Raw genomic sequence first — 26,956 nt, 5'->3', positions numbered from 1 at the left:
AAACATTTAAATTAAATTTGTAATTTTGTAAAAAAATCAAATAACCAATGAAAAACAGCTTAACTTAAAAAATAACAAGAGTTTTTTTAAATTTTTATAAATTATTTTCGAGATTAAGTTTTTATTAAACTAATACTTTTGCTTTCTAGCAAGTACTTATCTAAAAATATCAATTTTAAATTTAAAATCGGAAGTTACAGTTTTAGTAAACTATGAATCTCAAAAACTACCTTTCATTATTTTTCGTATTGATACTTTCTATTGCTGGTTCAGACGAATTTGTCAAAAATTTTGATCCAGGAAATGACAATGTTTGTAGAGTGGTTTGCGAAAACAAATAAGTTTTAAATTTATGTATGACACTTTTATAATTTAATAACAAAATTAAATAAATAGAAAACAGCGAGATATAGAAACACAAACGTAATCGGTGTATAATTTTATAAAATAACAGTTTTTGTAGTTTAATAGTTTTTGTAGTTAGAATTTTGTTTCTTAATCTTGTTATTGCCGTATAAAATGTTTTTAATTATTTATATTTTTTGTTCTCAACTTTTAAAGAACTTTATCAACTGAATTAAACAGATTTTATTATAAACAAAAATTAAATCCTAAAAAAAATCAAAAACCTAGTCAAACTTATTACTTTAGACACTAAAAGTAATAAGCTAAATAAGCTTGCTTTAGAAAAAAAAAGATTTTTAGGCAAGATTTTGCTACACTAAGAATACTAGTTGTTATGCTACAACACTAGTATCACATTTTCTTGAAATAATATTTTTTACTTTATCCCCAATTGAAAATAAGCTTTCTTCTTTCTCTTTACGTCTGTTAAATACAGTGTGTTTTCAAATATTTTATCAAAGACTAAAATGCTGAAAGCTAAATTGAGGTTAAAAATCTGTAAAATATTGACTTTATTTATCTATTTTAAACCTTTAATAAACCTATTTAAAGTTTTAATTAAAATGATAATAAAAACAATCGATTAGACGTCTATAAAGATTAACGTGTAAGCAAATGTTCGTTTTATAAAAATTCATCATTATTTAATTCTTTATCTGTCAAATAACTAAATGTTTTAGATATATTCTATAAATAAAAACTTACAGTTCACAATTATTTCTGTTTGTTTTGTTGTTTTTGTAAAATTCTTCAGCTTCTTCGATAGTTTCAATGCTGTCGATTTCTCGAGTTTCAGGCAACGATAGTGACACAACTATTGCAATAAACCCTAAAATATTTGATAAAAACAGTTTCAAATACCAAGCTAAACTTCTTTTTTAAAACTTCCTTAGACTTTCTTAACTTGGTTGTTTATGGTAGCTGTAACTTTTTATTATTTTTGACTTATAAGTTCATAAAAATAGAGAAATAATCTAAACAACACTGCAATATACAACAAAATTTTAATTTTTAAAGATATAAGTATTTATTTAAACAAATATAAGTTTAGCTGCAACTTAACTTACCAACAGAAGTGAATATTGCGCTAGGAAGCCAACTTATTGTTTTTTGTATTGAAATCACGAAAGGTGCAGATATACTTCCGATTCTTGCAGCTAAACTTCCCATACCCATGCTGTTACTCCTTAAATATTAAATAGTATCATTAATACCGCTATTTTTATAATATTTAAATCTGATAGTTTTTAATTCAATGTGAAAGTTAAACAAACTAATTTATAAAAATAGTTTTTGATATTACTATGTTTAATTTTTATGCTTTTATGTGGCTTTTCAAGAATTTATGAACATATTGTATCTGTAAAAATTCTCAATTACCTCTTTGATAACAAATTATTAACTAACAAACAGTTTGGTTTTGTTCCAAACCGCTCATCAACCATTCAACTGTTAACATGCTTACATTCTTGGTTAGTTCCTTATCTCAAAAATTAATTTACTAAAGTAGTTTATACGGATATTCAAAAAGCCTTTGATTCAGTATCACACAAAAGATTATTAAAATTTTTAAATCAGTATGGGCTACATGAAAGCTTAATTGATTGGTTTTATAACTTTTTAAATAATAGATCACAAAGAGTACTCATCAATAATACGCTTTCTGACTCTTTAACAATCTACAGTGGAGTACCACAAGGTGGTGTAGTTGGTCCCCTTCTCTTTTTAATTTATATTAATGATATTTGTTCAAACATTGATATTAAAAGTGAGTTAAGCTTATTTGCAGATGATGCCAAAATCTTTAGTCAGTCAAATACTTCATTACAACTATCTTTAGATAATATTTACATATGGTTAAAAACAAGAAAACTAAACTTAAATCCTAGCAAATGTAAAATTCTAACCATTAACAAAAAAGAATCTTCTCCAACTGACCTCTTAATCAATAACATCAAGCTACCAGAAATTAAAGTTTTTAAAGATTTAGGAATTTATATTTACAAAGATTTGAAATGGAATGAACATATCAACTATTTATATAAGATTGCAAAAACTACATGTTATCAAATATTAAAAAGTTTTAAAACTAATTCTGCTTCAATTCTGACAAAACTATTTAAAACATACGTTCGCCCTAAACTTAAGTTTAGTACCCAAATTTGGTCACCCCATTTAAAAAAGGATATTAACAAAATTTAATCTGTGCAAAGGAGTTTTACCCGTCATATTTGTAGTCGTTGCAACATATCTTACACGTCATTGAATGATAGAATAATTAAATTTGGCTTGAAATCACTGGAATATAGAAGATGGGAATTTGATTTATTAACTCTTTACAAAATTATCAATGGCAAATATAAAAGCTTTTTTAATCAGTATTTTAATTTTTCCCAAAATAAATATCAACTAAGAGGAAATAACTTGAAAATAAAATGTAAACATGATTTTCAAAACAGTCAGTGGCAAGGCGCATTTTTTCACAGAGCAAAAGCTATGTGGAACAGACTACCTCAGGATATAGTATCTTGTGAGAGGGTAGAACAATTTCGTTTAAAGCTAAAAAGATTTGATTTAAATACGATAAGAACCAGTAAAATTCACTAATTTTCCACTGTAAACAAAAGAAAAAATATTCGTTTCCCTACGCCTCCCCCCTACAAACTATTAGTTTACTTATATATTTTGTAGTTATGAATTTTGTTTTATAAGCCATGATTTTAGACAAACTTCTTTACTGTGTGTACTAAGTAATAAATAAGTTTGAATTTTTTGAATTGAATTTTCAATTTAGTTCATTTGTTTATCATATTGTGTTTAACTTTGTGTTTTCATTTAAACTATGTTTGTATATATATATATATATATATATATATATATATATATATATATATATATATATAATTTATCTTAAAGTTTTGAATATAAGTTTATTTTCTTTTTCTCTTTTTGTGTGTCCTGTTTAACTGGCTCAGGTTTTAATGCCTGAGTCCAACATTGCACAATAAACAATATAATAATAATAATTTGCGAAAGAATTACAAAGCTTCATTTTGTGAAAAAAAAACTACACAACTGTTTATTTATCAAGTTAGATTCACTTTATGCGCATTTAGAAAGTTTATAAGCATTTAAAGTGTAGAAAATAATTTAAATTTATAGTAATAGTTTAATCATTATCCTGTAGTATACTTAATTGATCAAAGTCAGCTACGGACTTTTGTTTTTCTTTTGTTTTTAGTTCATTTCTTTTTTTATGTGTAACCTGCATGGAAAAATGCTAAAAATTAAAATTTTTAAAGTAAATTAATAATTAACGTTTTGTAAGTTAAGTCTAAAATTGTATTAAATAGAATTAATCAAAAAACTAAAACTTAAACAAACAACCAGCGAGCAGGTTATTTGTATATAAAACAACCAAACTTGAATAAAAACAAAACATTTAGCAACAAGCAGGGCGACGCGTTGGATGGCGCATTGGAGCAGTTGCTCAACCTAAAAATCAAAATAAATACGTTTCAGTTTTGGTTTTCAAGTTTTTTATATATGAATAAAATATAAAATATTATGACGCGTTGGGTGGCGCATTGGAGCAGTTGTTTTATAGGAAAGAAAAAATTAAGAAAAAAGCTGTTTTAACACTTTAGCTTTGTGTTTGAAGTTTCTTCATATAAGACTTGAAAATACAGAATGACCATTCTGCTCAAAAATCGAGCGCATTTTCTGTTAAACTTAAAACTCCCACATGAATTTGAGCATAAGTTTAGAATGCTTTTTTGAAAATACCCTATAACAGAACAAGTTTATGTAATGTACACTCAAAATAGTTTAAAAAAAAAACCAAAAATACTAAATAACTGTAAACATTATTAATAATATTTATATTAAGAAATTTTCAATTAAATTGAATAAAGAGGTAAATCGAAAAGAAAAGAAAAAAATGTTAATGTTTAAGCAAAAGAATAAACACTTAAGAACATCAAAAAGCATATCGAACTTCAACTTAGTTTAACTTATAGAAACAAAAACCAATATTGTGATGTGACACACTCAGGAAACGGGGGTTTTGTTTTAAATAAGAATTCATCAGTGTATTAATTCACCTCATAAGCTATAAATGTAATGCAGAAGTCAAGCAAGTAAATTTCATCATAATTACAAAGAGAGCAAATAGTTAAATTTCTAAAATTTAAAATTTTTATAATTTTTGAATGGTCAATTTTTTCTATTTATAAATCATAACTTTATCATCGTAATCTTATTAATGAACTACTATGTAATTATTAATGAAAAAAAAAATATTGAAATATGACTAAAAAACATAATGAAGCATGGCTATATTAAGTATTCCTGAGTATTCTAACTATTATTATTAAATTTATTTTGTCATCATATGTTTAAGAGTTAGATCTAAATGATCGTTTCGCCTTTTTAAAAGTTTAATTTATCTTTAGAAGTAAAGCCTCCTAAAATTTTTCTAAATAAATTTTGTTGGTTTTACTGATTTACTAATCAAAAGGTTACTAAAGTTCAAGAAAATAAATATTATATTTACAAACAAAATAGAAAATATAAGAGTTTTGTTAAGAAAGTATAAATTCCTTTACATAAAAAATAAGAGCTAAAAAAATTGAAATGAAAAAAAGAAAATCTTTTTTTAAAGGCTTAGAAAAAATGAAAAAATAATAGATATTAGTACGTAGAAAACTTAATGACTCTCTTATGGGCTTAGGCTATAAACATGTTTATATGAAATTAAAGTGTTATAAACACCTTTAAAAATATTATAGTAAAAGTATTTTATGATACATATTTATTTACTTCATACTGATTTAAATAATTAAAAGACTGAAGACATTTATAATATTTACAAAAGTTAAGTGTTTTCAGTTTTTGTTTATGGAGTAAAAAAAATTACGTTATTTTTAAAATTGTAATTGTTCAATTAATTAAATGAGTAACTTTTCTGTACCTACTAACAAATATACCACGCGTTGCTACTGGTAATAAGTACATTAGTCTTTGTCCGGACATTTACTTTGTTGTGGAGCCCTAATACAGTCGGACTAAAAGTTCGTAATTTGCGTATATTTAAACGAACTCAATGCATACCATTTAGATAACTTAGCTAACTTGGATAAAATTTACTTAGACAAATTAATTTTGATAAACTATAAACTAGAACACTAACCTTAATACAGTTGGAAAGACTTCTGAAGTCAACAAATAAACAAAAGAAAACGTAAATGAAGCTCCAAACTTTCCGAGAAATGCAAACGCTGTTCCGATTAGTTGTAACTCTGTAATTTAAAAAATGTTTAAGAAAATAAAAAAAGGTTTATTTAATGCTATATTACGACTTTACTTTAATGATTAGCTAATGCTTTGTTTACTTAGGCTATATATTTATTTCATGTGCAACATATTTACAATAAAACTAAAACATTTTTATTTTAAAGGATTATTGTTAGTTAAAAAATTGTATATTTGTAGATTTGAAAGAATTCCTAAACTTTTAAAAGAATAGATAGCCAAGTACTTATAAATGAGGCAAGCAAATCTTGTGGCTAGCAATCAGGTAGTTCTAGTGTTAAAAGTTATAAAACAAAATGCCTGAGTTTTCGTTGACTAGCTCTTTTATGAATATTGAAACGACGATTCCTAGACTTGCCAGCAGAAAACAGCCGGAAAAGACTCGTCTGCAGCCGATTTTGCTTATCAAAAATGCACCAACTAAATAAGATGCTGTTTCTACGATTCCGTCTATAAATTCAAAATAAGGTTAATGAAACGAAATTATAAAAAAATATACGGACAGTTTTTTTACTGCACGCAACACATGCTTTATAAGTTTGAACAATATGTGAACTAGTTTTTTTATGTTTATAAATTATTTTTTTTCTTTGTTTATTTACAAAAATAAGTAAATGTTTACCGTAATTGATAATAAAATATCACAAACTTATAGACACAACGAAAAAAAAAAGTTTTTATTAAAAAAATTATTAACATAAGTTATTAACTTATGACATTGTTGAGAAAAAAATCTCCATCTAATTCTCCAGTATTCAATGAAACTCCATAATAAACAAAACAAGCAGCAGTCCTGAGATAAGATTTTGTTTATTTTTTAAAATGTTGCAAAATAAAATTAAACAAGTTGGCTGAAAGTATTGCTTTTGTAGCAAGTTAACTTTCTTAAACTTGTAAAGCTTAATTTTATTTGAAATTGTTGGAATAGTTCTTACATAATTTAAACTTTTTTGTTATAACTTCAAATTTAGTATTAAAAAAATTACACACATACCAGCAAAACATAACTTTAAAGGTCACTTTTCTTATTGAAGAATGTTTTAGCAATATTAAAGATGGATATTTCTGTGCTTCCTTTTTCTGTAAGTATAACTAATACTTCAAACAATTTAATTTTTTCCTCAATAACCTTTGACGGAATTTCTCTAACCTTAATGCAGTTTTCATTTTCATCGGTTGCATCTTCAAATAGTTTTTTATCAACTACCTGTCTGCTTAAACGCGCCATCTGACCAATAACCTTGAAATGTGTATTTTATAACAACAAATTGATATTTATATTGTAACTAGAATAAGAATTTTTTCTTTCAAGAAGTTATTTTACGAACAAAGTTTCGGTCAAAGACCTCGTCAGTGCTTAAATAAATCTAAAAAGATATGTAACAGTCATGGAAAATAGCATTTAAACAATGAAATTAAAAAAAAAAATTACTCAAAATGTTTACTTAAAAACTAAACAAATTAAATCTTAATATCAGAATTGAATTTATGGTGAAGTTTATGGTAACTAGAGTAAATTAAATTTTGATAATACTTATTTTAAAAGTAAGTACTATTATGTGTTATAGAATCTTTCTAAATGTTTTGTTTATTGTTTTTTCGTTAATATGTGTTAATAAATAATGAAATTACTATTTAACTTGATAAATAAGTTTAAACTTTTTTGTCATATTTATATCGAAACAAAGACCGGTTTCAGTACAATAATAAAATTGTTTTCTATTTGTAAAAACAATTTTTATTTAGCTCCAATAAAAGTTTTCAAATTTAACTTTAATATCAATCTAACATTTTTTAAAAACAAACCTTTTTTCCTTTTTTGTTTTGATTTGTTGCAAATAACCATCTTGGTGATTCGGGAAGAATTAAAATAAAGAAAAAAAATGGAACTCCAAGCAAGTTCAAAACAAACTGTAGGATTTTTATTTTAAGATTATCATAAATTGTGAAGAAAAACAAAAACCTATGTTTTTCTTCCTTAAAAAGTCTAATAAAATACATAAGAGAGTATTTAAACTTAAAATCAATATTCAAACGGTCTAATTTACTAAAAGTAGTAGTTTGTACTGTAATTAGCTAAATTTTTATCATTAAAATACACATATGTACTTGGAGTATATTTTAGAAACACAACAACTAAAATGTCTATAAGCAACTTAACATAAAACTACTTTTTTCAATTATCTACTTTTTTTCAACTACAATATTAGAAATAAATTATTTATTGGCAGTAAAAACTAAACGCTAAACTTGATAAAAATTTGTTAATATAAAACGTATTCTTATGCTAAAATTAAAAGTTTTACTACTTAAAGTTTTAGTATAACAAACTACCATTAGTTCTTTCCAGTTTCTTTGCTTGTACGCAATGGCTGTTTCTACAATGTATCCAGTAGGATGCATGATCATATAAAACACTGTTACTTTTATCCTGTGTTTTGATTGTACAAGCTCCGATACTAGATTGAAACATTTGAGATAAAATTTATATGAGACGTATATATTTTTTATTTAATTTTCAGATGAGCTTTTGTTAAAACGTTATTAATCTACTTTTTTATAGTAAAAACTTATGTTAAACTTCTTTTTTTAATTCTCATTACTTTCTGTTGTTGGAAAATATCTTTAAAGTATTTCTAATGACTTACGATCCTCCGATGCAAGTAATATTAAGTGTGTTTTAAAGTGCTAAGACAAAAAGCTAAACAAAAAATCATAATGTGCAGGACATAGTTATTCAACTAACACGTAAAGGCATGTTAAATATTTAGAAAAATAAACATAAGTATGTGATATAAAAGATTTAAACAATAAATGTATAAAACCTACTTTAAATAATTTCGAAGTGTTTTTATCATCATTAAGCAACAAACTACTTTAGTTTTATGGAAAATTGTATTAAGGCAATCGTGTAAAACTAATTGAAATTATGTTATAAAGACTTGAAGTCGTTTATGGTCGGCTTTTTTTCAGAAATTTTTCAATTTTTGTTTTTATTTTTAACTTTTATGCTTTGTATCCTAAACTTTGAGTTAAGAAATTTCAGCGTACAAACTTTAGTTTATTAAATTAGCCATTCATATAGGTCTTAATCTAAAATCGGCTACTCTAAGTTATTGAGATTATTTTTTACCCCAAGTGTAAGAGGAGATTGCCACCCCGATATAGAATATGGCTGTCAGTGTTCTTATTATCATGAACGTTGCAATTGTGCTGCTGTAAGGCAAGAGAAAACTGCATGCCCAACCACCAACAAATGTCAATATAGCTGTGTTTTTCCTTCCTATTCTGAGTTGAAAAAAGTTCAATAAAGTAAAGTAACTTGATGATACAACAATATTTTTCGTACAATAACATTTCTTTCGTTCATTAAACTGCGTTAAAATTAAGATTTTGTAGTAAAAAATATTAATTGAATTTATATTTTTTATTAAACAGTTTAAAAAACAATATTTTTAGTTAGTAAAGCTGTTAGTACTAAAGAATTTGTTTAAAGATTTTCTATTTACTAAAGTTTCAAGTTCAAATCAAAGTATGAAAATATACTTGAAATCGAAAACTGATACAAACTTAAATTCCATTTAGCGTAATAAGAAAAATATTTCACTTGTCAGCAATGGCTCCGAAAAGAATTGATCCAATCAAATAACCAACTTCGTATGAACTTGTTGAAAGAGACTTGAGATAAAATCTATCACAAACCAAGTCATACTAAAAAAATAAAAATAAACCTAAGTTTAATTAGAGATATTTATGCAAGTTAAAAAAAATATTATTCATTAAATAATAAACTAAGTAATTATGTTTAAACGAAATGTAACAATTTTAAGTACAGCTTTAAATTCAAATTCTTTCGGTGTGGTTTTATCGGTGGATTAAGTAAATAAGTATTTAGTATTAAGTATTTTGCGAAATATCTAATAAGAGATTTATGTATTCGACTTCATGTATTAGCTAAAAAAAATTAGCTCAAAGTTAGTCAACGCAAGCAGTTCTTTTTTTAATATATGCTGATATTTTTTCGTCAAGTTTGTTTCAAATATTAAAATATAAAACATTTAAAGTTTGACAAAAATTTACAACACTAAATTTTTAGTACTTTTATACAATATTTATTAGATATACACCTAAAGTTTTTTGAGCATAAAAAAAGTTTTAATTCATTTACGTTTTTTTTTTAAGTTTTATAGACAATTTATTTTTCTTAACTATTTAGTTATGAAAAAAAACCTGTGTTACAATGGTTTCAGTGAACAGAGAATCGTCATAAATGAAGCCTTTGTCACAGTCTACTAGTTGTACAGAACTGTTTAAACAGTTTAACTTCGTTGTGTTACATCGTTTTTCATCGTAATCGTATCTAAAATTTATTTTGTTTTCGTTTTTTTTAACATTTCTTCACGTACAACTACAAGGTTTTTATAGTTTTCGTATCGTTTAAAATTTTGTTAGTTTGTAGTCTGATTTACTCACAACATTAAGTTTTATTTTTACAATACTAGCTTCGTATCGATAAGACTATGTGTTGAATCTTTTATAAGAACTGCCGTCTACTTAAATTTTCAAAATATTTATAAAACAAAACTCTTCAAAACATATAGATTGTAAGTTTTAATTTTTTTTTTCTACTTAAGTAAGAAAACATATTTGATTTTAGTAGCAAAAAAGAAATTTGTAAAGTAGTAATAAAAAATAAAGTTTTTTTTTTGTTTCATAAGTTAATTTATTTTTACGTTTAAAATGTTTAATAAATAACTTTCACACTTTTGTCAATCTATAATTTCCTAAAATCTACTTTTTAAAATATTAAACATTTAGATTCTATTGATATATACTTTATAGTATTTGACGTTAAGTATTAGCATAAGTTAGTTCTTTAATAACATAAGTACTTTATAAAAGTTGCAAAAAAAGTATATACAATGGTCAATCTAATGCAAGTAATTAAAGTAAATTTAATATTAAACCAATTTTTTAATTATTATAATTTTTTCGATGCTACGTAAATAACAGTGTTTTCAAAACTTATTTTAAACAAAAAGTTTTTTTTACCTTTTACAAGCATCAATTTTGTTGTTTTCCACAAATGTTTTGTTGCTGACTAAAAGTGATTTGTTTTCATTTAATGATGGGACATTGCATCTGGACATGAATATTTTCAAATGAACTTAAACACAGAAAACAGTTTTATTTACAAATCTAACTTCGGTTTAACTTAAAATTTAAAAAAAGATTTTGTATCATTACTAAAGTTACCAAAAAAAAAAAATTATTAACTAAAAGTAATAACTGCTTTTTTATACATATTTTAACTTTAACTTTGTATAAGGTTTAGATTTTTTGACATATATACATTCTATGCTATTAATATTCTTATTTTATGCATTTTTTATAAGTTATTTCTTTAAATATTTTTTTGTTTTTTAATTCATTGATACGTTTATTTTAGGTTGAACTTGTAATAATAACTGTTTTAAATTCAGATCTAATACTATATAAATTTAAGTTTTTTTACAACTTAAGTACGAATGTGTTTAAAATTTTTACAAAAGTTATTTTGAATTAAAATCGAACAAACCTGTATTTTGGCGTGTGAGAAATGAACACCGATAAAAGGTTTTGTAAACCAGCCAGAAACATAGCGTAAGATATAATGCATATCATTACTACTTGTGCATTTCTCATAAGTTTTGTTTGTTTGGCAATGACTTCGTAGTTAATCATTTTACTGGTTGTTTAATAAATCTATTGATATATCTTATTCATATTAATTTTTCTTTTTTTTAAGGTTATCAAAGTTTTAATCGACCATCTTAAATTTTGGCTAAAATACCTTTTGTATAGAAATAAGTTTTAGTCATCGAATTACGAGCCACCTTTTTTAAGATAATAAAGTACTAGTAAATTTTCTTTAATTATTATACATTATTCCAACAGTTTGTTTTTTGCCGATGAAACAAAAATTAAAGCTAAAAATATTATAGTTAAAATAGTAACAAAAACCACGTTAAACCAGTACTACACTTAAGCTTTTAAAGTTATAATAAATAACTTGTAAAACATGTATTGAGTAGTTTTGTTTTAAGTTTTATATTAAGCACCTTTGTAATTATAAGTTTTTATAATAAGTTAAATAGTAAACAAGAATAAAGATAGTACTTTAGAACTCCATGAGCTAAATTTCAGTAACTCAATAGTTTTTGGTCTATTTTTTTCATTAGTTACATATAAAAAAGGCTAAATTATATTCTAAATATAATTATTGAGAACACACGTATCAAAATTTCTAATAGTGTTCTTAATTAAATACTACTTTTAAAAACGTTAATCTATTTGTGCTAATATTTAGATAAAATACGAAAAGTATAAACTTGCTTAATAGTTTGATGTTTACTAGATGTTTAAACTATGTAATGTATTAAACCTTTCAGACTATGAGGAAATAGAAATTTTAAAACTATAAAAAACAATATTGAAAATATAAGGTCATTTAAAGTTTTTTTTAGTCAAGTCATCTCTATTAGAACTAACAACTAGAAAAAAAATCAACTTTACGCTATTTTATACATTCAATAGCGAGTTAAAGGATTAGTTTTGTAGACAAATTTAACGATATCAAATTAAAAGTTTGAGGTTGTATTAAACTTTTGATTAGCTAAAGGTTGTATATTTATAAAATAATCCGAGCAAACGCTTTCAAACAGGTATTGAATTTTATTAATTTTTTAATACATATTTTTCCTTTTGTTATGTTAAATTAAAATTAATAGACTTTTGTTTTTTTTGTTTATTTTCTTTTAACAAAGTGCAAATGTTAACTTTTATTTTGTTTTTTTTTTCTAATTTGTTGTGTTATAAAAAACTAACTTATTATAAATTTAATAAAACTTTAAAATTTCTCGTAAAAAGAAATACTATCTAAAACTAAACTTCAGTATTGAAGTGTATTGTTTATCTATCAAAGCACCATATATACTGTAAAAGTATTTATTGACATATTTTTGTAAGTGTTACTTACTCAATTCTATCAAATGGTTTAGACTTACATAGTTATAAATTGAATATACATCGCACTATGGGAAAAAATGCATTTATGATTTATTACATAAAAATTTGTGGTCACAAAGCTAAGAAGCTCATTTAGCACTTTCAACCGAATAAATAAGTTCTGTCTGCAAACAACTTTACGTAAATTGGCGCAAAGCAACCTGAAGGGTTTGGATCAGACCATATTTTGATTTATTTAATTTTAAAGATCAGCGGTCCAAAAAAACTTTAAAAAAACCTTTTACGTAATAAATTATTATTGTAAAACCATTGTATTTTTTTTTGTCAATAATATATATAATTTTCAACGAATAAAGTTTTTTCCGCACGATTTGGTAAATGTGTGAAACTTTACAAAAATTAATACACTTAGTTAACTAAAACAAAATATATAATAAAACACGCGATTAAGATAAAAAACAAAGACATTTTAGATTTCGTAGATATTTTTAATCGATGTATTCTTCGAAAACACTCTGAAATTTTATACTTCAGAATTCAGATTATGTTCAAAAACTTCAATAGGTGTCGAGTCAGGCCGCATTAAAATTTGTTATGTAAAGTGCGAACACATACGGACTTCACATTATATTTCATTTCCTAATCCAGTTAAATGCGATTTGGCACCACTGTGTCAATTATAAGAAACTAGCCGCAGAACGTTTCGTTTTTAAAAAGTTTTAAAAGATTAAAGTTAAAGTATATGAATAATTAAGTAAGTTTATTTGAAATTTTTTATATTATTATTATATTGTTTATTGTTCAATTTTAGACTCAGGCATCAAAACCTGAGCCACTTAAACAAGACACACAATGAGAATAATGAAAATAAAAACATTTATTTTCAACAAAAAAGCATAAACAAAATATCAATCGTAGTTAAAATTATAAAAACTCAAAACAAGTTTGAACTTATTTAATTGATATAAAAGTCGATAACTTAAGACTTAAAAAATTAGTTGTACGAAAACAATAAAGTTAAATTATTATTCTGTCAGGGGGAGGCGTAAGGAAATAAAAAAATTAGTACTACAAATAGAAAAATAAACAAATCGTTAGCTAATTTAGATGAGATAAATATGTTTTTCTGTAATTTTTTTGTGAAAAACTACTGAACTATTATTATACTTATACTACTTTAATTAAATCTTTTTAGTTTTAATCGAAAATGTTTCACTTTCATACACGATACTACATCCTGTGGTAATATGTTTTTTTTTAAGTTTGTCTTTGCTTTACTTTTGAAGAAAAAAAGTCAAACTTTAAACTTAATAAAATTTATTCGGTATAAAACACACAACAAAACAAAAACAATTAAAAAGTTTGCGTTAGAAGTGTGTTACTATACTTAACGCGTAATAATATTAAAATCAAAGGCGTGCATGAATTCACGAATATTTTTATAAATGCAGACAATAGTATCGTAAGGCTGAAATGGCTCGCCCATTACGCTTCAGTAAATGCAAATAAAAAATCCCCTATCGGTGGAATTAGATTTAGTTTAGTTGCATCAGTTGAACTGTTCATTATTAACCTTTTTCAACCAATTAGCAACTTATTTTGTTTTTTATTGTCAGAAGCACAAAAAGAAGATAAAGCACTTAATTTTTTTTTTTGAAGCGTTACGTATGTTTCATTTTATACACGGGCATGTGCATTTGCTACATAAAAAGCATTTAAATTAAATTTGTAATTTTGTAAAAAAACCAAATAACCAATGAAAAACAGCTTAACTTAAAAAATATTAAGTTTTTTTTTAAAACTTTAAAAAAATTTTTTCGAGATTAAGTTTTTTATTAAACTAATAATTTTGCTTTCTAGAAAGTACTTATCTTAAAATATCAATTTTAAACTTAAGTGCAGAAGTTACAGTTTTAATAAACTATGAGTCTCAAAAACTACCTTTCATTATTTTACGTATTGATACTTTCTATTGCTGGTTCAGACGAATTTGTCAAAAATTTTGATCCAGGAAATGACAATGTTTGTAGAGTGGTTTGCGAAAACAAAATGCTTTTCAACATGGTCAAAGGTTTTTTAACAAGCTTACCGGAAAATTCTGCTGAAAATTTTACTAATGAGGAATGTTTCATATTTTGTCGAGGTACTTTGTTTTTTTATATTTAATGTTTTAATTTCAACAGAACTCAATTTATTTATATGCATATTTTGCTTTAAGCAGTTTAAGTTAATAAAAAATGATAATGAATTTTATTATGTTTGTTATTGTAAGTTCTCAACCAAAATTTGAAAGTGCTTATACTTAACGAAAGTAACTTTTTTATAATAATAAGTTACTAACTGTACATAAGTAAGCCATATAAAATCAATAAAAGTTTTTGAAACAAACATCAGATATGAGTTGGATTTTATCAGTAGTTTATTATAGTGCTAAAAGTATAAGTATTTCATACATCATTAAAAACATATAGATAGACATAAGTATTATTATTTTTTTAAGGATAAAAAAGTAATATTTAATTTAATCTATCCTTAATCATCAAATTATCACAGCTTTTTTATTTTCAAGATCAGTAACGAGGTTCAATTACAATGAGTGCGTTTTTATGTAGTTTAAGAAGACTGTGTATAGCTTGTGATCGAAAAAAATTAGTATAAAAAATTAATAAGTTACAATTATTGTTATTATTCAGGGGAACATTTTTAATTTTTAGGTAGTATTTTTTATTGAACTTGTTTATGCAATAGTTTTCATTATGTTATAAATTATAGATTTTATAGAAAATTACTTTTGACAAATTTATCCTAATTTATTTAATCAAAACAATTATTATACTACTCTTGTGTGTAGTAAATTTATATCAAAACCAACAATAACATTTTAAATAAGGATTAAATCGCTTAATATTATTAAAAAAAAATTAGTTTTATATGGATATATGTGACCTATTGTGTGGTTTTTTGTTCAGTTAGAAAGTATGTATATTTTTCAATTTATGATGCTTATTTTATTCTTGTATGTTAAATATATAACATTATTAAAAATAATTTTTTTTTTGGTATAGTTTTATTGCAGTTTAAAGAGCTTTTATTCAGCGAAATACAGTTACAGTAATAAATTTAAGCGAAAAACTGTCATTGTAAGGTTAGCATGCTCTAAACCTCACTAACGAAAACACGCTAAACAAACAAAAGACATTAAAAAAATATATTAAAACTTTAAAATAATAAAAACTCAAAAAAAACTCACTCAAGTCAAATGAATAAAGTTTTGTTATTTCAGGCTCGGTTATAAGCTATTTAAAACCATTACAGGTTTTTAATCAGCCATATTTTCTACTGAATTAAAAGTGTAAGGTAAAACAAAAAAAAAACAATACACTTAAGATGTAGGGTAAACTACAAAAAAGTAATTTTAAATTGCAGAGTTGAATAGTGCTTTTAGATTACTTACAAGCGTATATTAATGCTTTAGTTCACAGAAACCCTAGAGAGCATCATTTCTTTTTAATATACATATTAAACTTGACATTATCCTGCAAAATAATGTTACATTCTTAGAACTTTTTATAACATTATAATTTAAAAATTTTAAGGACTAATGTTTTCAACTACTGTAACAAAAAATCTTAGACATTGTTAAAATAAGACTACGTAGCTTTAAAAGTTGAAATCCACTCAAAGTAAACAAGTTTCAAAACTTTAGGCTCCATCAGCGCCATCAACTCTCTCAACAAGTACCAAACGAAAACCGCAGAGATCGACCTCGTGGCGGTGAAGATGGATCTGCACGAATGCAAGATCAGCACGGAGCACTACAGGCGGCAGCTGGAGATCATGGAGAAAGTGCTGCGCGACCACTTCTCCCAACTCTCGGAAATTTCCGCCAAGATGAAGACGCACGAGGACACGCACCCCAACGAGGTGACCAGGATCGTCGACACCAAACTGATGGAGGTGAGGGGAGAAGGGAGGGACGGGGAACTTCTCCTGAAGATAAGTGAGCGCGTGAGGGAGGCGACGAAGGAGGCGGAAGACTTGAACGTGGAAGTGAAGATGCTGAGTGAGCGCGTGAGGAGGAGCGAGGAGCGACAGGAGAAGCAGATCTTCGAGATGAGGATGGATAAGGAGAGAATGGAGCGGGCGGTTGAAGGCGTGAGGGAATCCAAAAAGGATCTGGAGTTTGAAATCAAGTCGTTGAAAAGCGTCGTGGAAGACTTGCGCAAGAAGACGGAGGCTTTGGAGGCGAGCGGCTCGAAAATGGAGAGCTTTTCGGACGTGGTCAGAGCCGTTGTGGTTGTGTTGGCGGTGTGCTGTTTGGTTTTCTAAACAAACTCCGCGATCAGGAAGCCACAAAGGTATTTGCAGAGGTTCAGGAAACTGCCCACCCCGATACAAGCGACTTCAGACACCGAAGCTGAGAATAGCAGATCGTCAAGGAGGCGTTTGAACTTGAACTGAGTAGCTGAATTTTCTTGTAGTTTAATACCTTTTCTACGTTGAAAAAACTTAAAAGCTTTAGAAAGAACTTTAAAAGTATACTGATTTAAACGTTCATTACTTGCAGTAGTAATAAATCTTAAAAAAGTTTTAATGTAATTAATGATGTTTACACATAAATGAAAACCTGGATCCCATATTAGACCATATAATATCCATAAGTTTTATAATAAATATTGGCAGCAAAGGTTAAAAATGTTTTTAAAATAATTCTCACATTTTTTTGTTAAGTTAATGTTAGTTTAAATTTCTTTTAAAACACTTAAAGTCGTTTTTGTTTTATTTTTAAGCACAAATGATAGTTATAAAAAGTAAATGGTGTGTACACTGCAACTGGTTATTCTACATAACAAGTCGTTTAAAAACTTTTATGAACGCTGAATTTTAACTTTTTTTGCTTAAAAACGTAGTAACTCTACAGTCTCAACATAAAACCTGATTAAAAAACTTTTGAACTATCAATTTGCAAAACAGCAACACTCATGTTTAAAAATTTTAACTAATAAATGATGGAATTAAAGACTGTTTATGAGGCTTTATATAATCAGTTTGTGTAAGTTTTTAAATAAAAGTTTTCATAACCATATACTATTTTCTCAATTACAAGTTCAATAGCTTGAGTAGCTAGTAAGATAAAAATAATTTTTTTATGTGTAAATTTCATTTTAGTTAGATTAATTTTAACTTCTAAAATAAGCTACTTACTTTTTTTAGATATATAGTGTTTTACACTAAAATTATAATTTTTTAAGTTTAATTGAATCTCAACTTTTCGTTTGTGGTTTAATACTTTAAGATTAGTATGGTTGCTGAACCTAAAAGTATGCCTTTCTAACCCCTCTATCAAAAAAAAATGTTTTTTTTGTTTTATGTTATTAGTTAAATTGTTTAGTTTCAGTTTTAAGTTAAAAGAGGCTAAATTTAAAACAAGTAACTCAAACTTGTTTTAATTATACTAATGTGTGCTATATAAAATTTATTTTGACTTATTTATAATTTTTGTCAGAACTATTTAATTTTTTTTTTAATAGTATGACATACTTCAAGGTTTTATAAATTGTATTGTATTAATCTAATAAAAATAGCAAAATAATTTTATATCAAAATTTGTTTATTCAAATATTTAAAGTTTCTAGCTTGTTTTCTAAGCTATGAAACTTTCAATATTTGCAATAGTTTTTAAAAAAATTCTTTTATTCGTATATGTATTTATGCTTTTTAAAGTGAGTGACAAGGCAAAATGTGCGAGCCGAATAATTTATATTTTCTTTAGGTTTTATATCTCTGGGTTTAAAACAAAAATAAACAGCATCGTTATACGTTAAAATATTTTTTTTAAATTTTTAACTCTAAGAGGTTACTGAACTTCATTTTACTAAAATCAATTTTTATTTTTAAACATGTTTATAAAGTAATCGCATAAATACTTAGAACAAGCGAACAAAATCACTAAATTTAATGCTTATATATTACTTTTAGCTTTTGGTATTTGTAACTTCAAATAACTAACACAATGAACCACCAAAAGTACTAAAGTTACTTTTTAAATACAATCTCTTGTAAAGTAAGCTGTTTTTTGGGAAACTTTCTGCCAGAAACAAAAGTTTATGTGGTTAAAAACATAACTTTTACGCACTTCTCAGGAAACTTCAGTTTAGCTACTAATGCTTTATAGGGTTAGATAGATTTTAACGTGGTAGCTAAATTGTAAGTTACTTTTAAAAATAAAGTAAGCAACTTATAAAAACTTATGTCAATAAATCATATCCAGGAGTTTAAATTGAGTTTTTAACAACTGTCAGTTCATTATGTAAAATTACTAGAATTGATGAAAAAGTAAGTCAATAAGTTGAAAAAAGATTTACGTAAAGCTTGTACCCTAAACTTTCAACAATTTAAGGTACACATTGTATACTAAATCACAAACTTTTCAACAAATTCTTGACAAAAATTTATAAAGAAGATCGTTAAATACTAGCTTATTATAAACAACAAACACAATAATTATAAAGATATTTTTATAATGAAATTTTAAAAAATATTTTAAATAAGTATTATCTACTTAAAAGAAACATCACAAAATTTTTCCCCCTTAAAAATTTATATAAAAATAATATATTGCACGACGTTATTTAAAACTTATTATACCTGATATTTTAAAATAACTTTACTACAAAAAAGTTTTAAAAATAAATTTGGTACTTTTTAATTTAAAAACTGAATTTTTCTTTAGTTTTTTTTTTAACTAAGGGAACCAGTCTGAATAAGTCAATTAACTAAAAGTAATTTTATCTGGAATTTATTTCTTAACAAGTGTTTTAGTTCTAAATTGATGTATGACACTTTCATAATTTAATAACAAAATTAAATAAACAGAAAACCACGAGATATAGAAACACAAACGTAATCGGTGTATAATTTTATAAAATAACAGTTTTTGTAGTTTAATAGTTTTTGTAGTTAGAATTTTGTTGCTTAATCTTGTTAGTGCCGTATAAAATGTTTTTAATTAATTTTAACTCTTTATTCTCAACTTTTAAAGAACTTTATCAACTGAATTAAACAGATTTTATTATAAACAAAAATTAAATCCTACAGAAAATCAAAAACATAGTTAAACACATTACTTTAGACACTGAAAGTAATAAGCTAAATAAGTTTGCTTAGAAAAAAAATGTTTTTTTAGGCAAGATTTTGTTACACTAAGAATACTAGTTGTTATGCTACAACACTAGTATCACATTTTCTTGAAATATTATTTTTTACTTTATCCCCAATTGAACATAAGCTTTCTTCTTTCTCTTTACGTCTGTTAAATACAGTGTGTTTTCAAATATTTTATCAAAGACTAAAATGCTGAAAGCTAAATTTGGTTAAAAATTTATAAAATATTGACTTTTTTTGTTTTAAAACGTTAATAAACCTATTTAAAGTTTTAATGGAAATTATAATACAAAGAAATGATTAGACGTCTATAAAGATTAACGTGTAAGCAAATGTGCGTTTTATAAAAAATCATTATTGATTAATTCTTTTACTATCAAATAGCTGAATGTTTTAGATATATTCTATAAATAAAAACTTACAGTTCACAATTATTTCTGTTTGTTTTGTTGTTTTTGTAAAATTCTTCAGCTTCTTCGATAGTTTCAATGCTGTCGATTTCTCGAGTTTCAGGCAACGATAGTGACACAACTATTGCAATAAACCCTAAAATATTTGATAAAAACAGTTTCAAATACCAAGCTAAACTTCTTTTTTAAAACTTCCTTAGACTTTCTTAACTTGGTTGTTTATGGTAGCTGTAACTTTTTATTATTTTTGACTTATAAGTTCATAAAAATAGAGAAATAATCTAAACAACACTGCAATATACAACAAAATTTTAATTTTTGAAGATATAAGTATTTATTTAAACAAATATAAGTTTAGCTGCAACTTAACTTACCAACAGAAGTGAATATTGCGCTAGGAAGCCAACTTATTGTTTTTTGTATTGAAATCACGAAAGGTGCAGATATACTTCCGATTCTTGCAGCTAAACTTCCCATACCCATGCTGTTACTCCTTAAATATTAAATAGTATCATTAATACCGCTATTCCTATAATATTTAAACCTGATAGTTTTTAATTTAATGTGAAAGTTAAACAAACTAATTTATAAAAATAGTTTTTGATATTACTATGTTTAATTTTTATGCTTTTATGTGGCTTTTCAAGAATTTATGAACATATTGTATCTGTAAAAATTCTCAATTACCTCTTTGATAACAAATTATTAACTAACAAACAGTTTGGTTTTGTTCCAAACCGCTCATCAACCATTCAACTGTTAACATGCTTACATTCTTGGTTAGTTCCTTATCTCAAAAATGAATTTACTAAAGTAGTTTATACGGATATTCAAAAAGCCTTTGATTCAGTATCACACAAAAGATTATTAAAATTTTTAAATCAGTATGGGCTACATGAAAGCTTAATTGATTGGTTTGATAGCTTTTAAATAATAGATCACAAAGAGTACTCATCAATAATACGCTTTCTGACTCTTTAACAATCTACAGTGGAGTACCACAAGGTGGTGTAGTTGGTCCCCTTCTCTTTTTAATTTATATTACTGATATTTGTTCAAACATTGATATTAAAAGTGAGTTAAGCTTATTTGCAGATGATGCCAAAATCTTTAGTCAGTCAAATACTTCATTACAACTATCTTTAGATAATATTTACATATGGTTAAAAACAAGAAAACTAAACTTAAATCCTAGCAAATGTAAAATTCTAATCATTAACAAAAAAGAATCTTCTCCAACTGACCTCTTAATCAATAACATCAAGCTACCAGAAATTAAAGTTTTTAAAGATTTAGGAATTTATATTTACAAAGATTTGAAATGGAATGAACATATCAACTATTTATATAAGATTGCAAAAACTACATGTTATCAAATATTAAAAAGTTTTGAAACTAGTTCTGCTTCAATTCTGACAAAACTATTTAAAACATACGTTCGCCCTAAACTTGAGTTTAGTACCCAAATTTGGTCACCCCATTTAAAAAAGGATATTAATAAAATTGAATATGTGCAAAGGAGTTTTACCCGTCATATTTGTAGTCGTTGCAACATATCTTACACGTCATATAATGATAGAATAATTAAATTTGGCTTAATATCACTGGAATATAGAAGATGGGAATTTGATTTATTAACTCTTTACAAAATTATCAATGGCAAATATAAAAGTTTTTTTAATCAGTTTTTTAATTTTTCCCAAAATAAATATCAACTAAGAGGAAATAATTTGAAATTAAAATGTAAACATGATTTTCAAAACAGTCAGTGGCAAGGCGCATTTTTTCACAGAGCAAAAGCTATGTGGAACAGACTACCTCAGGATATAGTATCTTGTGAGAGGGTAGAACAATTTCGTTTAAAGCTAAAAAGATTTGATTTAAATACGATAAGAACCAGTAAAATTCACTAATTTTCCACTGTAAACAAAAGAAAAAATATTCGTTTCCCTACGCCTCCCCCCTACAAACTATTAGTTTACTTATATATTTTGTAGTTATGAATTTTGTTTTATAAGCCATGATTTTAGAAAAACTTCTTTACTGTGTGTACTAAGTAATATATAAGTTTGAATTTTTTGAATTGAATTTTCAATTTAGTTCATTTGTTTATCATATTGTGTTTAACTTTGTGTTTTCATTTAAATTATGTTTGTATATATATATATATATATATATAATTTATCTTAAAGTTTTGAATATAAGTTTATTTTCTTTTTCTCTTTTTGTGTGTCCTGTTTAAGTGGCTCAGGTTTTAATACCTGAGTCCAACATTGCACAATAAACAATATAATAATAATTATTATAATTTGCGAAAGAATTACAAAGCTTCATTTTGTGAAAAAAAACTACACAACTGTTTATTTATCAAGTTAGATTCACTTTATGCGCATTTAGAAAGTTTATAAGCATTTAAAGTGTAGAAAAAAATTTAAATTCATAATAACAGTTTAATCATTATCCTTTAGTATATTTAATTGATCTCGTCAGCTACGGACTTTTGTTTTTTTTTTTAGCTCATTTCTGTTTTTATGTTTAACCTGCATGTAAAAATGCTAAAAATTAAAATTTTTAAAGTAAATTAATAATTAACGTTTTGTAATTAAGTCTAAAATTGAATTAAACAGAATTAATCAAAAAACTGAAACTTAAACAAACAACCAGCATGCAGGTTATTTGTTTATGAAACAACTAAACTTGAATAAAAACTAAACATTTAGCAACAAGCAGGGCGACCCGTGGGTGGCGCACTAGAGCAGTTGCTCAACCTTAAAATATAAAAACGTTTTAGTTTTGTATTTTAAGTTTTTTATATAAGACTTCAACATAGAATATTAAGACGCGTTGGGTGGCGCATTGGAGCAGTTGTTTTATAGGAAAGAAAAAATTAAGAAAAAAGATGTTTTAACACTTTAGCTTTGTGTTTGAAGTTTCTTCATATAAGACCTGAAAATACAGAATAACTAGTTCTCAAAATTCGAGCGCATTTTCTATTAAACTTAAAACTCCCATATGGATTTGAGCATAAGTTTAGAATGCTTTTTTGAAAATACCCTATAACAGAACAAGTTTATGTAATGTACACTCAAAATAGTCAAAAAAAAAACAAAAATACTAAACAACTGTAAACATTATTAATAATATTTATATTAAAAATTTTCAATTAAATTGAATAAAGAGGTAAATCGAAAAGAAAAGAAAAAAATGTTAATGTTTAAGCAAAAGAATAAACACTTAAGAACATCAAAAAGCATATCGAACTTCAACTTAGTTTAACTAATTTAAGACTTAAACCAATATTGTGATGTGACACACTCAGGAAACGGGGGTTTTGTTTTAAATAAGAATTCATCAGTGTATTAATTCACCTCATAAGCTATAAATGTAATGCAGAAGTCAAGCAAGTAAATTTCATCATAATTACAAAGAGAGCAAATAATTCAATTTCTAAAATTTAAAATTTTTATAATTTTTGAATGGTCAATTTTTTCTATTTATAAATCATAACTTTATCATCGTAATCTTATTAATGAACTACTATGTAATTATTAATGAAAAAAAAATATTGAAATATGACTAAAAAACTTAATGAAGCATGGCTATATTAAGTATTCCTGAGTATTCTAACTATTATTATTAAATTTATTTTGTCATCATATGTTTAAGAGTCAGATCTAAATGATCGTTTCGCCTTTTTAAAAGTTTAATTTATCTTTAGAGGTAAAGCCTCCTAAAATTTTTCTAAATAAATTTTGTTGGTTTTACTGCTTTACTAATCAAAAGGTTACTAAAGTTCAAGAAAATAAATATTATATTTACAAACAAAATAGAAAATATAAGAGTTTTGTTAAGAAAGTATAAAATACTTTACATAAAAAATAAGAGCTAAAAAAATTGAAATGAAAAAAAGAAAATCTTTTTTTAAAGGCTTAGAAAAAATGAAAAAATAATAAATATTAGTACGTAGAAAACTTAATGACTCTCTTATGGGCTTAGGCTATAAACATGTTTATATGAAATTAAAGTGTTATAAACACCTTTAAAAATATTATAGTAAAAGTATTTTATGATACATATTTATTTACTTCATACTGATTTAAATAATTAAAAGACTGAAGACATTTATAATATTAACAAAAGTTAAGTGTTTTCAGTTTTTGTTTATGGAGTAAAAAAAATTACGTTATTTTTAAAATTGTAATTGTTCAATTAATTAAATGAGTAACTTTTCTGTACCTACTAACAAATATACCACGCGTTGCTACTGGTAATAAGTACATTAGTCTTTGTCCGGACATTTACTTTGTTGTGGAGCCCTAATACAGTCGGACTAAAAGTTCGTAATTTGCGTATATTTAAACGAACTCAATGCATACCATTTAGATAACTTAGCTAACTTGGATAAAATTTACTTAGACAAATTAATTTTGATAAACTATAAACTAGAACACTAACCTTAGTACAGTTGGAAAGACTTCTGAAGTCAACAAATAAACAAAAGAAAACGTAAATGAAGCTCCAAACTTTCCGAGAAATGCAAACGCTGTTCCGATTAGTTGTAACTCTGTAATTTAAAAAATGTTTAAGAAAATAAAAAAAGGTTTATTTAATGCTATATTACGACTTTACTTTAATGATTAGCTAATGCTTTGTTTACTTAGACTATATATTTATTTCATGTGCAACATATTTACAATAAAACTAAAACATTTTTATTTTAAAGGATTATTGTTAGTTAAAAAATTGTATATTTGTAGATTTGAAAGAATTCCTAAACTTTTAAAAGAATAGATAGCCAAGTACTTATAAATGAGGCAAGCAAATCTTGTGGCTAGCAATCAGGTAGTTCTAGTGTTAAAAGTTATAAAACAAAATACCTGAGTTTTCGTTGACTAGCTCTTTTATGAATATTGAAACGACAATTCCTAGACTTGCCAGCAGAAAACAGCCGGAAAAGACTCGTCTGCAGCCGATTTTGCTTATCAAAAATGCACCAACTAAATAAGATGCTGTTTCTACGATTCCGTCTATAAATTCAAAATAAGGTTAATGAAACGAAATTATAAAAAAATATACGGACAGTTTTTTACTGCAACGCAACACATGCTTTATAAGTTTGAACAATATGTGAACTAGTTTTTTTATGTTTATAAATTATTTTTTTTCTTTATTTATTTACAAAAATAAGTAAATGTTTACCGTAATTGATAATAAAATATCACAAACTTATAGACACAACGGAAAAAAAAAGTTTTTATTAAAAAAATTATTAACATAAGTTATTAACTTATGACATTGTTGAGAAAAAAATCTCCATCTAATTCTCCAGTATTCAATGAAACTCCATAATAAACAAAACAAGCAGCAGTCCTGAGATAAGATTTTGTTTATTTTTTAAAATGTTGCAAAATAAAATTAAACAAGTTGGCTGAAAGTATTGCTTTTGTAGCAAGTTAACTTTCTTAAACTTGTAAAGCTTAATTTTATTTGAAATTGTTGGAATAGTTCTTACATAATTTAAACTTTTTTGTTATAACTTCAAATTTAGTATTAAAAAAATTACACACATACCAGCAAAACATAACTTTAAAGGTCACTTTTCTTATTGAAGAATGTTTTAGCAATATTAAAGATGGATATTTCTGTGCTTCCTTTTTCTGTAAGTATAACTAATACTTCAAACAATTTAATTTTTTCCTCAATAACCTTTGACGGAATTTCTCTAACCTTAATGCAGTTTTCATTTTCATCGGTTGCATCTTCAAATAGTTTTTTATCAACTACCTGTCTGCTTAAACGCGCCATCTGACCAATAACCTTGAAATGTGTATTTTATAACAACAAATTGATATTTATATTGTAACTAGAATAAGAATTTTTTCTTTCAAGAAGTTATTTTACGAACAAAGTTTCGGTCAAAGACCTCGTCAGTGCTTAAATAAATCTAAAAAGATATGTAACAGTCATGGAAAATAGCATTTAAACAATGAAATTTAAAAAAAAATTACTCAAAATGTTTACTTAAAAACTAAAAAAATTAAATCTTAATATCAGAATTGAATTTATGGTGAAGTTTATGGTAACTAGAGTAAATTAAATTTTGATAATACTTATTTTAAAAGTAAGTACTATTATGTGTTATAGAATCTTTCTAAATGTTTTGTTTATTGTTTTTTCGTTAATATGTGTTAATAAATAATGAAATTACTATTTAACTTGATAAATAAGTTTAAACTTTTTTGTCATATTTATATTGAAACAACGACCGGTTTCAGTACAATAATAAAATTGTTTTCTATTTGTAAAAACAATTTTTATTTAGCACCAAGAAAAGTTTTCAAATTTAACTTTAATATCAATCTAACATTTTTTAAAAACAAACCTTTTTTCCTTTTTTGTTTTGATTTGTTGCAAATAACCATCTTGGTGATTCGGGAAGAATTAAAATAAAGAAAAAAAAATGGAACTCCAAGCAAGTTCAAAACAAACTGTAGGATTTTTATTTTAAGATTATCATGAGTTGTGAAGAAAAACAAAAATCTATGTTTTTCTTCCTTAAAAAGTCTAATAAAATACATAAGAGAGTATTTAAACTTAAAATCAATATTCAAACGGTCTAATTTACTAAAAGTAGTAGTTTGTACTGTAATTAGCTA

The 26,956-nt window shown here is 25.2% G+C and overlaps 2 protein-coding genes across 2 annotated transcripts; both read right to left on the bottom strand.

Annotated features, from left to right (window-relative positions):
• Window positions 1-737: 737 nt before the first annotated feature.
• LOC145836725 (solute carrier family 22 member 13-like) lies at window positions 738-10,067 on the bottom strand. Its single transcript, XM_082944505.1, has 12 exons — window positions 10,056-10,067; window positions 9,326-9,429; window positions 8,852-9,006; window positions 8,053-8,177; window positions 7,525-7,629; window positions 6,869-6,958; window positions 6,713-6,798; window positions 6,429-6,511; window positions 5,597-5,705; window positions 1,473-1,591; window positions 1,111-1,234; window positions 738-828 (listed from the first exon to the last, which is right to left on the bottom strand). Exons 1-12 carry the CDS (start codon window positions 10,065-10,067, stop codon window positions 738-740), a joined length of 1,203 nt encoding a protein of 400 aa, XP_082800631.1.
• A 9,877-nt stretch (window positions 10,068-19,944) lies between these two features.
• Window positions 19,945-26,803, bottom strand: LOC145836724 (solute carrier family 22 member 15-like). The gene is made up of 9 exons (XM_082944504.1): window positions 26,683-26,803; window positions 26,028-26,117; window positions 25,872-25,957; window positions 25,588-25,670; window positions 25,178-25,327; window positions 24,756-24,864; window positions 20,675-20,793; window positions 20,313-20,436; window positions 19,945-20,035 (listed from the first exon to the last, which is right to left on the bottom strand). Exons 2-9 carry the CDS (start codon window positions 26,103-26,105, stop codon window positions 19,945-19,947), a joined length of 840 nt encoding a protein of 279 aa, XP_082800630.1. The 5' UTR covers window positions 26,106-26,117; window positions 26,683-26,803.
• Between the last annotated feature and the right edge of the window lie 153 nt (window positions 26,804-26,956).

The sequence above is a fragment of the Thalia democratica genome, chromosome 5 (genome assembly GCF_965202585.1).
Source record: "Thalia democratica chromosome 5, ktThaDemo2.hap1.1, whole genome shotgun sequence".
Taxonomy (NCBI): Eukaryota; Metazoa; Chordata; class Thaliacea; order Salpida; family Salpidae; genus Thalia; species Thalia democratica.
This window is presented reverse-complemented; position numbering and strand designations above follow the sequence as displayed.

Bases quoted from the DNA above. Each gene is read 5' to 3' on its own strand.
- LOC145836725 (XM_082944505.1), bottom strand. The intron at 8,178-8,851 runs GTAAAAAATAAT...GTTTCAATCTAG, and splicing joins AATCTCCTCTTACACTTGGG to TATCGGAGCTTGTACAATCA. The intron at 6,512-6,712 runs GTATGTGTGTAA...ATCTTATCTCAG, and splicing joins TTTAAAGTTATGTTTTGCTG to GACTGCTGCTTGTTTTGTTT.
- LOC145836724 (XM_082944504.1), bottom strand. From the start codon at position 26,105: ATGGCGCGTTTAAGCAGACAGGTAGTTGATAAAAAACTATTTGAAGAT. The intron at 25,328-25,587 runs GTTAATAACTTA...TTGAATTTATAG, and splicing joins TTTTCTCAACAATGTCATAA to ACGGAATCGTAGAAACAGCA. The intron at 24,865-25,177 runs GTATTTTGTTTT...TTTAAATTACAG, and splicing joins GCTAGTCAACGAAAACTCAG to AGTTACAACTAATCGGAACA.